This window comes from Thermobia domestica, chromosome 10, assembly GCF_964235325.1.
Source record: "Thermobia domestica chromosome 10, izTheDome1.hap1.1, whole genome shotgun sequence".
NCBI classification, from domain to species: Eukaryota; Metazoa; Arthropoda; class Insecta; order Zygentoma; family Lepismatidae; genus Thermobia; species Thermobia domestica.
This window is the reverse complement of record NC_137463.1, coordinates 216,963,334-216,975,772: the sequence shown is the minus strand read 5'-3', so window position 1 is coordinate 216,975,772 and position 12,439 is coordinate 216,963,334. Positions and strand designations below refer to the sequence as shown.

The following is a 12,439-nucleotide window of genomic DNA, read 5'->3' as shown; positions in this document are numbered from 1 at the left end:
CTATAGCAAATATTTTATCTCTTAGTCATTCATTTTATGTCGAAAGTAGACATTCAGTCTGTAGTTTTTATTTAATATAAAATGTAATAGCCGTACATCATTATTTATGTTTATTTATTATAATCAAACTGAAATAAGCATTTTTGAAATGGTAAATCACTGAGGCATACGTTCTTCTAATCTCAAAGGAAACAACATTCAAATTGGTCTATTTATTTAAATGTTGTTAACAAATAGACTACAGTGAATCTTTGTTTCCCAGATAGAAAGATTAAATTTACATTTGAATAAAAATTTACATGTGCCTTGTAAAATTTTCCGTATGAAAAAAATCAAGTTGATTGCTTTATATATATATATATATATATATATATATATATATATATATATATATATATATATATATATATATATATATATATATATCTTTTTGAATATATATGATTATCGTATTCTACATTTTGGGAACATAAACGTTACGAAAAAGAATGATAAACTACTAAAAATTTCCGGATGTGACTGTGAAAATGGGGAAAATTATGGCAAGCAATGAAAGACTAATGAGAAAACAGTGGAAATAATGAAGAAAACTAAAGGTTTGAAAAGAAAATTAGTTCTAAGGAAGATTATAAAATATATAACAGGAAAGAAAAGAGAGAGGACAATTCAGGAATTTGGACATTAATATAAGACAGAAAACACAACTGAAAATAGAACAAGCATTTAAGAAGATGAAAAAAATTGATCAATTTGTTTTTTGAGTAATATGTAGAAAATAGTTTATAGTAATTTAAAAATTGATGTAGGGCGGAATGCACAACAGAAAATAGAACAAGCAAATACTCAAGATACATTTGCAGGTTACCTTATATACACACTTAGATGAATCATATCATATTTTCCGGATGTTAAATATTCTATGCCTTCTTAATGTTTCATACACAACCAAAGAATGAAATTAACAAATTATTTTGTGCAACACGTAAAAAACTTTTGACATCCGAAATCAATAAGAATAAATAAGAAAAAAACTGTATTATTTTCTACATGTCACAGAGCAAGCAAATTAATCGCCCTTCTTCTTACTATCTTTAATTGTTTCTTCTATTTTCAGTTACGCTTTCCTCCCTATATATATATATATATATATATATATATATATATATATATATATATATATATATATATATATATATATATATATATATATATATATATATATATATATATAATTATATATATTTTGAAATCCCTACAATTTACAATCTAAGTACCGTATAAGAATTAAGACGAAGAAATTACATAGTCAGTTCTGTATGTAATCTTCTCAGTTTATGACAGTGTCCTGCCAGTAATGGGAAAATACCTACGATAATAAAGATTGGTTATGGGTTATGCAAATAGGATATACCTCATGTTATTTTGATGAAAAGAAGGAAATAAATAGAGATAAGAACGTTCTAACGAACATGCGCGCCGCGAGTGAGACCTTAACCAAAATCTAGAAGTTTCTTCGAACTCAGAAAGGATATCTATTCAAGTGTGGAGTAGGGTTGATAACTATTTTGTGTATTATACATTTGTCACTAGACGTGAGAGAAAGTAGAAATAAGTAGAAAGAAAGAAGATAGAAAAGCATGGAAAATTGATTTTGATAAAGAAGAAGAAAATCTTTAGAGAAAGAAAAAGAACGTTATATAAAGATGCTCAAGGACAAGGCAAAACTCTATCAAAGAAGATGAACAAAACTAAGGCAATAATGATAATATAGCAGCTGGTGTTGCTAATGAGAAGAGAGGTTTCTTTTATCGTCTCGATTCTCGTCTCAAAATGAAAACAGAGTCGAGAGAAGAAGTGTATTTTCAAATTTGAAACGAGATATTTCTCTAGTATTGTGGACAACACTAGTTCACCCAAGAGTTAAATTTCAAAAACTATATTAGTATTACGTAAAGAAAACTATAAATTTGCAAATACTTACACAAACATAAACCATTTATCAACATTTAAAGCTATACAAGTCATTACACTACATACTTCAATAATAAATATGATTTAAATTTTGCTATATCAGACCATTCGACGACCTCTCGTGAAACTTAAAAGATTCTGATAACTTGTACATGAAATGAGGAAAAATCAGGTCATAAATTGTAAACATAAATTTAGAAAACGAGTCGAGAAAAGCTTTCTGAGAATCGAGACGAGACGACAAAGAATTCTTCAATCACTAAGACAAGACTAGGACTTTGCCAATATTTACAAGACGAGGCGAGAAAAGCTTTCCGAGAATCGAGACGAGACGAGAAAGAATTTTTCAAGAACTAAGACAAGACGATTCGAGAAAAGGTTTCCGAGAATAGAGACGAGACGACAAAGAACTCTTCAAGCACTAAGACAAGACTAGGACTATGCCAATATTTAAAAGACGAGGCGAGAAAAGCTTTCCGAGAATTGAGACGAGATGAGAAAGAATTCTTCAACAACTAAGACAAGACTAGAACTTTGTCAATATTTACAAGACGATTCGAGGAAAGCTTTCCGAGAATCGAGACAAGACAACAAAGAATTCTTCAATCACTAAGACAAGACTAGGACTTTGCCAATATTTACAAGACGAGGCGAGAAAAGCTTTCCGAGAATCGAGACGAGACGAGAAAGAATTCTTCAAGAACTAAGACAAGACTAGGACTTTGCCAATATTTACAAGACGAGGCGATAAAACCTCATCTCTCGTCTAGTCTTTTGGTCAACAGTAATAGCAAAATGTATACCAGTCGTCTTTTAAATCTGACTGACTAATTTCACAATGAAATATATGCAACAAATTAAGGCAACAAAATAGAGAAGTGTTTAATCTAAAAATCGGTAAGCCGTGAATTAAATTATGTAGTCAATTTATTTGTCATCAACCAAATTTTTGCTGTTTTTGTGCTCCATTTTGATACTATATTTGTGGCACAAAACTGTTTGGCATTAACCTTCTTTATAAACATTCCTTTTTGTTGTTGTTTCTGGATTAACTCCTAAATTTTAGCCATCAGATAGCATAATATGTATTCATATGACAATTTATTACTTAAAGCAAAAATAACCAAATAAAGCCGTAAATAGAATTTCTGTGTGTATAGATAAAAGTACTATATAAATCAACTAGCCCGTTGACTTGTGAAAGGACGATATTAACTACAATTGAAGAAAGTGGGCACTGTGGTAGAGCAATCACCTCTGATGTAAGGGATCAATGGTTCGATTCCTGATAATGCCAGTTATAATGAAGATCTTGTGTCCGTGAGTTTTTCCGAAGTTCTTCAGTCCCACATTATGAATCCATCAATCCCTTCCATAAATCATTCTCTTTCAGTAATTATCTTTCTCCTTTAGCTAACGGAGCATAATCGTAGGTCGTAAAACTATAAGACTTCATTTTTCATTTACATTGAAGAAATACGCACTGTGCATATTCATGTTTTTCTAAACAACTTCTGATAGATTTGAAAAATTCTGCATTTTCTTAGTTCATAAAAATATTTGTTTTAAAATTTTCCAACTGTTCACATAGCCTAAGTTTTTATGATGAACAAATTCAGTTCAAACTTATTGTAAGCAGACTTCGAACAATGCCATTTTCCATATTTTTTATAATACACTAACAGTGTTATGAAATGTATTTGCTCTCTTCTCCTGTAACTATTTAAAGTAAACACGAATAAATAGTATTATATTAAGTTGGTTAACCTTATTAAGTAAATAATGTATTGTCATTAGAAAAGATAATCTAATAGCATAAGTAGTTAAGAGAATACCTAGTTCTTGTTAAATTCTTACGATAATCCGTTGAGGAATCTAAAGATTCCAAACAGCCAATAGAAGGGTGAAAGACTGGTTCCTATTGCCGCTGTGGCACCAATCATCAGTGAAATGCATAACGTTAGCTTTCTTCCTTTGGCGTCGGATAGTGGACCCATTAGAAACGAACCAAACAGCATTCCTTTAAAAATAGAATTGCATTATTAATGATAACACGAAAGCTTGTCAGATACAAGTAAGTCATTGAGTTGTCGGGTAAAATCATGATTTTTATCTTAGTTTCGTTTAGGATCATTTACTTATATAAAGAACAAAGATTACTGATTCACATAATGTACATTTTTGTTCGATACACTTTTGCCATCTTTCAGTGAACGTAATAATTCGTTTTTCGTAGAGAGGCCTGCTTTTATCGGCAAAAACCTAAACAAGGTACTGATTTACAGCCTCATCTGAATTGAATGCTTTAAATAAAACGAAACAAGTGGAAATCTAACCTCTTAAAATATTGTAAGTATATATTGGGTGCGCACCATGCCCTTTCTAAGCCCCAATACTTTCGAAAACTGATCATTTGTTTCTTGTTATACACTGTCGTGATGGAACACAATTAACAGTCTCTACGATTAATGGGCTCTATACTGTCTGGATGATGGATTATTTCAAACTGTCCAATTGTCGAAAGTACATATTTATATTGGTTATTTGTTTCCTTGGTAGGATCTTGAAAATTATGACATCTTTAAAATCCCAACACACCGGGAGTAAATCAGTAGCAATGTGAATACCAAGATTAACCTGTCACTATAGCTTTTCAGGTGAACAAACATCGGTACTTAGATCGTTTGTGCACCACACTGCTGCAAACAATCTACTTCTCACCCTTCAGTTATATTACTTTTTAAATAGGTTTGCTTTTTTTAGGTTCAATGAGCATATCATAGAAGTTTATGCACTTGGCAAATAAACTTTGAATTTATAAGAAACTCAAACATCGAACACATACACACACTCACCTATATATACTTCTTTATATAGGTATATATACTTCCTTAGGTATGTTTGAGTGATTAATGTTGTATTTTCTGTAACTACTCGTGTCTCTTAACGTGATTTGGCTTAATTTGTGTCTTTATTTTGTGGCCATCGGTCTTGGTAGTATTGCCTAATTCGGAAGCGTCTTTAACATCCAAATTACCAGCACGTTCTTAAGGAGCTTGTCACCTCACTTTAAACAAATTTTCAAATCTTTACAGAAGTAAATCAGTAAAATACGACGAAAATACACAATAGATTACCATCCTCAACTTGTAAAATCTGTGAAACTCATCCAAATCGCTTTATATATATAAAAGGAAAGTACAGCACAACTATTAGTTGCCAAATTTTCAAAAATGCGTCATGAACTTCACGACTTTTCACAAAAAATCAATAGCGTCAATAGTAATGCGAATACAAAAAGTAACAATGTATTTATATGCATTTAAATGCAACTTATGATTAAAATATTTAGCAGTGACTAAGGTGAAAGGAAAATGTGCTGGATATGTAAACCAGAAGTAGGTCTTATTTCTTTGCGCATTACTTTAAATAGGGAATACACAACGAAATGCTGCTCAGATGAGTTGCCAACTCGCAAGAGAATTAACTTTAAAAGTAATTGAATAATAATCTCCCTGATCTAAACCCCAAATGGATTTGAACCGACCGCACGGGAAGTTTAAGGGTGTAAATTACCTTCGCCATATTTGCTTTTTAACCTGTTGATTTTTACGGAGAAATATTCGTTTTCTTTTCCTTGAAACGAACAACAATTTTGATGCTTCAATTTTACTGATTTCTTCTTTAAAGTCCAGTTAAGCATTCTTCTTATTGTCGATATAAATAAATTTAATTTACAAATATTAAAATATTACAAATCACAAAATTTAATTTTCAGAAACCAAGAGAAATTCAAATACACTTGAAGAAGAAATTTACCAAAGGAGAGCATTAAAATTCCAACTCATTCCAAAGAAAGGAACAGAATACTCTCCTACATAAACTAGTTGGCTAGAAAACAGTCAAGGTTTTCAATGTTCTTAAGATTAAGCACCTGTTTTTAATACCTGCTTGTTACTAGCTTTGTTGATTGTCTATACGCTTATTACTAGTTTCCTTGGCCGTACCAACGCTTATTACTAGTTTCCATAATCATCTCAAAGCTTATTACTAGCTTTCTTGACCCTTTCAACTCTTATTACTAGCTTCTTTGACTGTTTCAATTCCTGTTATCTGCTTTCTTTACCATCTCAATTCTTATTACTAGCTTCTTTGACTGCCTTAATGCTTGTTACTAGCTTCCTTGACCGTCTTAGCCCTTATTACTAGTTTCTTCGACTGTCTCAGTGCTTGTTACTAGCTTCCTTGACCGTCTTAGCCCTTATTACTAGTTTCTTCGACTGTCTCAGTGCTTGTTACTAGCTTCCTTAACTGTCTGAATTCTTATTACTAATTTCTTTGACTGTCTCAATGTATGTTACTTTTCTCTTGTCCGCCCCAATGCTTCTTACTAGCTTCCTTAACTGTCTTAATTCTCATTACTAACTTCTTTGACTGTCTCAGTGCATGTTACTTTTTCCTTGACCGTTCCAATGCTTGCTACTAATTTCCTTGACCGTCTCAATGCTTCTTTGACTGTCCTGACGCCTGTATTAACTTCCTTGATGTCTCAACGCTTGTCACTAGCTTCCTTGATTGTCTCAATGCTTATTACTACCTTTTTTGACTATCTCAATGCTTGTTATTAGTTTTCTTGATGTCTCAACACTTGTTGCTAGCTTCCTTGACCCTGTCAACGCTTATTAAAAACTTCTTTGACCTTCTCAACACTTGTTATTAGTTTCCTTCGACATCTCAACGCTTTAGGCGAATATCACACTGTTTACAAGATCGAATTTCCACTTCTGTCTGATATTCAATTGTTTTCACACAAGCACTGAAGAGACCTCGTGCCGATTGATTTTAGCAGTCGTGTGGGAACGAGTATAACGGCGCACAAATAACGTTATGTATGAACTAGGTATGAACGAATGTTATATTATGTATGTTGCACGTATTATTAAGTAACTTTAAAGAAGTCCTGTTTAATGTTACCTCTACGAAGAAAAAGCAATAACTTATCTGGAAAATCAGGTTTAGTTTGCATCAGCAACAATAACCTATCTTCAATGTTCAAATCAATCCAACGGTCAATAGATCCAGTGGAATATAAACAAAATAAACTTTCCATGGTCAAGAAATCGGAACTGTGGCATTCCGATTGTTCAATGTTTTGGAAATATTGGAATGCATTAATGTTTTCCAACTAAGTCGGTGGGTGATAGCAACATGGTGCTTTGCGTTGTCATGAAGGAAAACGACATATCTTCCGTCCTAAGCTGGTGGCTGCGTGGTTTTTGTTTATCGTGCGTAAGTTCCATTTTATGTGAATACAACAAAGCATTGATAGTTTTCACAACTGGCAACAGTTTGCAATGTACGCATTCCCGAACAGTTCACGAAGCACAGAACATACTTCTCTTGAAGTACGGTAATTGTGATTTTTGAGTTTTGAAAGTGTATTCATATGGGGACAGCCAAAATAATGTGGAGTATTGTACAGACTCTACTTTTTATTACACATCATCATCGTCCAGAAAAGAATCATAATTTTGACGATAAAACAAGAAACACGGGCACGTGCCTCATTATGAGCCACATACAAGATATGTAGCGTCCATTTTTCCACTTTATATTGTTTCTCAAGCTGGTAGATGTGTAATTGACTGTCATGCCTAATACCTTATAATTTAGCTACTATCAGCTTTAGATCGCTATTTTGTGTGCTTCGCGGACGCCCCTGCGTGGTGTGTCCTGAAGACATTTATCCATGTATTCAAATTTGTTATTCTGCCCTTGTGTTATACTTATTCAATATATTTCTATCGAAAAATAGCGTGGTGTATTTTTTTTTCATTTTACTTACGTTTGTTCCCATTTTAAACTCATACACCTTTGAAATAGAGGCTCGTATACACTCAGTAGCGCTTCTTTTCATTGTCACGAACACAACTAGCAGGTTACAAGATAATACGTTATCTTTTAAAAAAAAAGTATAATAAGCAGTAGTGCCACAACATGGAATAATAGATTTTTTTTTTGGATACTTAAAGAAGTTTTGTTAAAGTCATCAACTATTTTATTAACAGAACACATGAAAATACTGCTTTATTCATTGCGAAGCATAACTTGATAAAATGACTATTTTATTTATCATTCGTATGTAAACAGGAATCAAGACTTTTGCACATTGCATTTTTTTAAAATATTAAATATTTCTCTTCTCTTTCAAGAGTATAATTTTAACTTCAAGTTTAACACTTTCGAACAATCTTCCGTACCACCGGTCTATTATGGTATTTCTATGAATGTTTTTTGTATTTTTTGTTTGGAAAGATAAATGTAATATCACAACCAGAGGATATCATATCATGTATGACCAGCTACGGAACTTCATTCCAAATATACACTGATTACCAAATATTCTTATTATTGCCTCAGATTAAGACTCAAAATCATAAAGATATAAAGTAACCATCGCTTAAAAGCAGAATTTGAAGTAAAAGTTCATATTTATTTTTTATTATTTTTATTGACGTTTACTTTATACCTATTTGATTTGAATTCATATGATCATTATGTTTGGCAAACAGAGATAGTCTTATTAACTTCTCAGAAATATGTCCTGTACACAAATACGTATGGGAAACACATTATTTGAGTTATACGTACAAGACGAAGTACATAAGCAATAATATAATCTTCAAAACTGCAATAATGTAATCTTCATTTGGGAACTTCGAAGTATTGTGCATACCATCTTGTAGTCCATAATACTTCCAAGCTAAGTTAAGTAAGAAATCCAAGCTAAGAAATCAATGCGTATGCTGGGGCTTCTTTACCGATTCACTGAACTACGTACTGTGGCATCATTAACAACATTCTATAAAACTCTAATAGCACCCAAGATCGAATACTGCTCTCCCATATGGGCCATGGCCGCACCTACACATCTCTCTAGCCTTGAGTCTGTTCTCAATTTCTTTATTGCAATAGTACGTTTTCGTGTTCCCGCACTTCGAATATTACCTAAGGAGGAAATTTTGCGAAATTTTAATATTCAGACGCCGGAAGTACGCAGAAATAACTCTGATTTGAAGTTTCTTCATAAGATTGTAAATGGGAACCTAAGATCAGAAACCCTAATTCAACAACTATCCTTACATCTCCCTTCCCGCAAAACCCGGAATACCCACCTATTCCATCTTGCACGCCCTAGGTTAACAATTATACAGAGGTCTCTTTTTCACCGAGTACCCAACTATTATAATAATCTAACAAGTGAGGTGGACATTTTTTCGAGCTACCCGGTGTTTGAAAGAGCAATAAAACGCGTGCTGTCTAAATAATATTACTTGTGCACTCTTTGTTAATACTATTGATGTTATTGTTGTTGTTTATTTTTTTAAAATTCTTTTTCTTTTTTTTTCCGCTTGTTGACATTTTCCTGTGTAAAATGGCACACTGGGAATTTGTTCAATAAATAAATAAATAAAATAAATAAGTAAATATGCATAGACACACATGAAGAATTTTACCGTACTAACTGCATATAGAGACTTTGCTTTTTGTGCAGGAGGATCACGACTGATCCTTGCTGGGGGTACAAATGATTTGAATTCGTCAGTAAGCTATGTGTTCACGTCATCTGACCTCGGTATTAAAAATGAACGAAATATTCTGAATAAACAAAGTATCAATGTTAGAATGTATTAAATGCTTTGTTGATAACATTTAGATGATTTCAATAAATATAGAATAAATCAAAAATTAAAATGAAAATAATGTTAAACTGAGATAAAGGAAATAAAAGTTTAAATTTTTCTTTTGTTTCAGAAAAAAATAGAGAAACTTATCTCCCGTAAAGGAACTTTCTCCATATAGGTAAGTGGACTATAGGTAGTGGTAGATTTTTTTTAAAAAAAAAATGGAATTTGAATTCTTTGTTTTTAATATTATCCAACATTTTTAATAATTTGTGTTAACAGTAATAATAATATAACATCACTGACCTGCATAGACAATGGCATCAACGGCACCTTTGTCTTCGGAGGAGAGAGTGAAATCACATGTCACTGATGGCAGGAGATACGAGGTTTCCATTTCATGAACTGATGAACAAGTAATCACACACGCACATATTATATATAACAAGTAATGAAATTTTCCATAACCTACAACAAAACCACATTAATAAATTTACAGTTAATATATCACGATTCTCAGTAGATTATTACTATTTATGATGTATTAAATATTTATAACTCTCCATAGTGAATCGGATTACAATGCTATTTATATTTTGAAGTATTCTTCAGAGTATGAATGCATATTTTAATTTCTCATATTATTTTTTAAAGTGTTTTCTTTTATATTTGTTATAACATACAGAGTGGCCCAAAAGTATGTATACAAACCTACATGAAATGAAATCTTTGAGTTTTACGTCCCACGGTTATGCCGGTAAGGCTAAAGGAGACGGTGATAATGAGAGATGAGTGAAAATGGTGGAATGAAGAAAGTGGTAGGAAACGGGAGTACCCCGAGAAAACCCACGAGCACGGTGTTTGTCCACCACAAAGTTCACTTGGCGGGGGCTGGGATCGAACCCGGGACCCCAAGCACCAGAGGTGAACGCTCTACCACTGAGCCACCGCGCCCCCACAAACCTACATATATAAAACATACAGGACTGTATACCTGCTTTTGGGCCACTCTGTATGTACACACAAAACTATATAATTGCACATTTATGGTTGGCATGCAAACAAACCAAATACACTACATCAAAAGGGATCATCCGCAGGCACTGTTATTGAAGAGAAAAGTAGATTAATTCTTCCTGTGCTTCCAAATAAAAAGCGGTAAACCCTAACTCTTTATAAAGTTACATCAGCCTGTTATTGGCAGTTTGCGATTGGCTACTAATGTTCTCCGAAAGTTTTAGTGTGTATAAGAAAAGTTGGTTTCGCTTGTAATTTTACTTTAGTTTTAACAAATTGTGGTGAAAAAGGAAGTTAGAGTCACTCAATTAGACAATGAAACGTATCTATTTAAAATATAAAACATAAACTTGATTTCTGCCATTAAAAACGTTAAGTACAGGTTTGTTCCTTAAGTAAGCAACCAGATTCGCTGATTTATTGGTTAATGTGCGTGCATTGGTGTACGAGATCTCAGTTCCAATTCCTGGTGAGAGAATATTTCAGTGGATCAGATCGTTTATACATACGTACATATATATATATATATATATATATATATATATATATATATATATATATATATATATATATATATATATATGTAACACCTGTCCTGAAAGGATATGAATTTCAATTATTGACACTCACGATGAAATTCTGCGTACGCATTGGACGTAAATATGAACTAACCTGTTTGTTTTATGGCTTCATTAATAGGGTAATCAGGACCTCTCTCCGTTTCTGAAATACAGAGAAAAATTTACAAATTAGCTGAAACATTATTCGTTAGAAATGTGTAATTGTTATAATTTCATCAACACTGAAACGTTTATATGTAGTATTTGTATTATTGTTAGTACCACTACTAGAAGACAAACAGAAATAGATACAATCTGTTATTTAACAGTATTTTGTACTATGCAACAACATGCAGAACAGATCCAACATATTTCAACGTATATTTTTACCATGCAGCAATGTGCAGAACAGATCCAACATGTTACAACAATAAATAAATAGCATGTTTCAACGTATTCTTTTATTATGCAGCAACGTGAGAACAGATTCAACATATTACAACAATAAATAAATAACATATTCCAATGTATTTTTTGCTAAGCAGCAACACGCAGAACAGATCCAACACGCTACAACAAGAAATAAATAACATGTTCAGATGTATATTTTACTATGCAGCTACATGCAGAACAGATCCAACATTACAGCAATAAATAAGTAATATGTTCCTACGTTTTTTTTTTTTTTTTTTTTTTTTTTACCATGCAGCAACATGCAGAACAAATCCAATATTTTACACTAACAAATAAGTAATATGTTCCAAGGTATATTTTACTATCCAGCAACATGCAGAACAGATCCAACACGTTAAAACAATAAGTAAATAAATAATAACATGTTTCAACGTATTTTTTAATACGCAGCAACATGCAGAACAGATTCAGTATGTTATAACAATTAATAACTAACATATTTCAACGTATTATTTTTTACTATGCAGCAACATGTATATCAATTCCAACATGTAATAACAATAAATAAAGAACATGATCCAACAGATCAGTGGCAGAGATACTTTTCAGTGAGAGAAAAATTCGTTTTTCCTGATTTTCTCGATAAACCTAGGCATCACAATTTATTATTGAGAATCTATATACTTAATAGCTTCTATATTTCATTATGATACGTTTCGACCAAGATTCGCATAAAGTTACCAAAACGTGTACCACAGAAGACCAGAAACTGTATAAATTTAATATTGATAT

The 12,439-nt window shown here is 32.2% G+C and overlaps 1 protein-coding gene across 2 annotated transcripts in view; it reads right to left on the bottom strand.

Moving 5' to 3' along the window:
- The window catches only part of LOC145662176 (synaptic vesicle glycoprotein 2B-like), a 55,349-nt gene that overhangs the window by 31,203 nt on the left and 11,707 nt on the right, over positions 1-12,439 (bottom strand). For both annotated transcript variants that reach the window (XM_081727509.1, XM_081727508.1), the window contains exons 2-4: positions 11,346-11,396; positions 9,963-10,124; positions 3,829-3,991 (exon numbers count right to left, since the gene is read on the bottom strand). In XM_081727509.1, the coding sequence (XP_081583635.1) occupies positions 3,829-3,991; positions 9,963-10,124; positions 11,346-11,396 (376 nt within the window). The remainder of the gene's footprint in view (positions 1-3,828; positions 3,992-9,962; positions 10,125-11,345; positions 11,397-12,439) is intronic.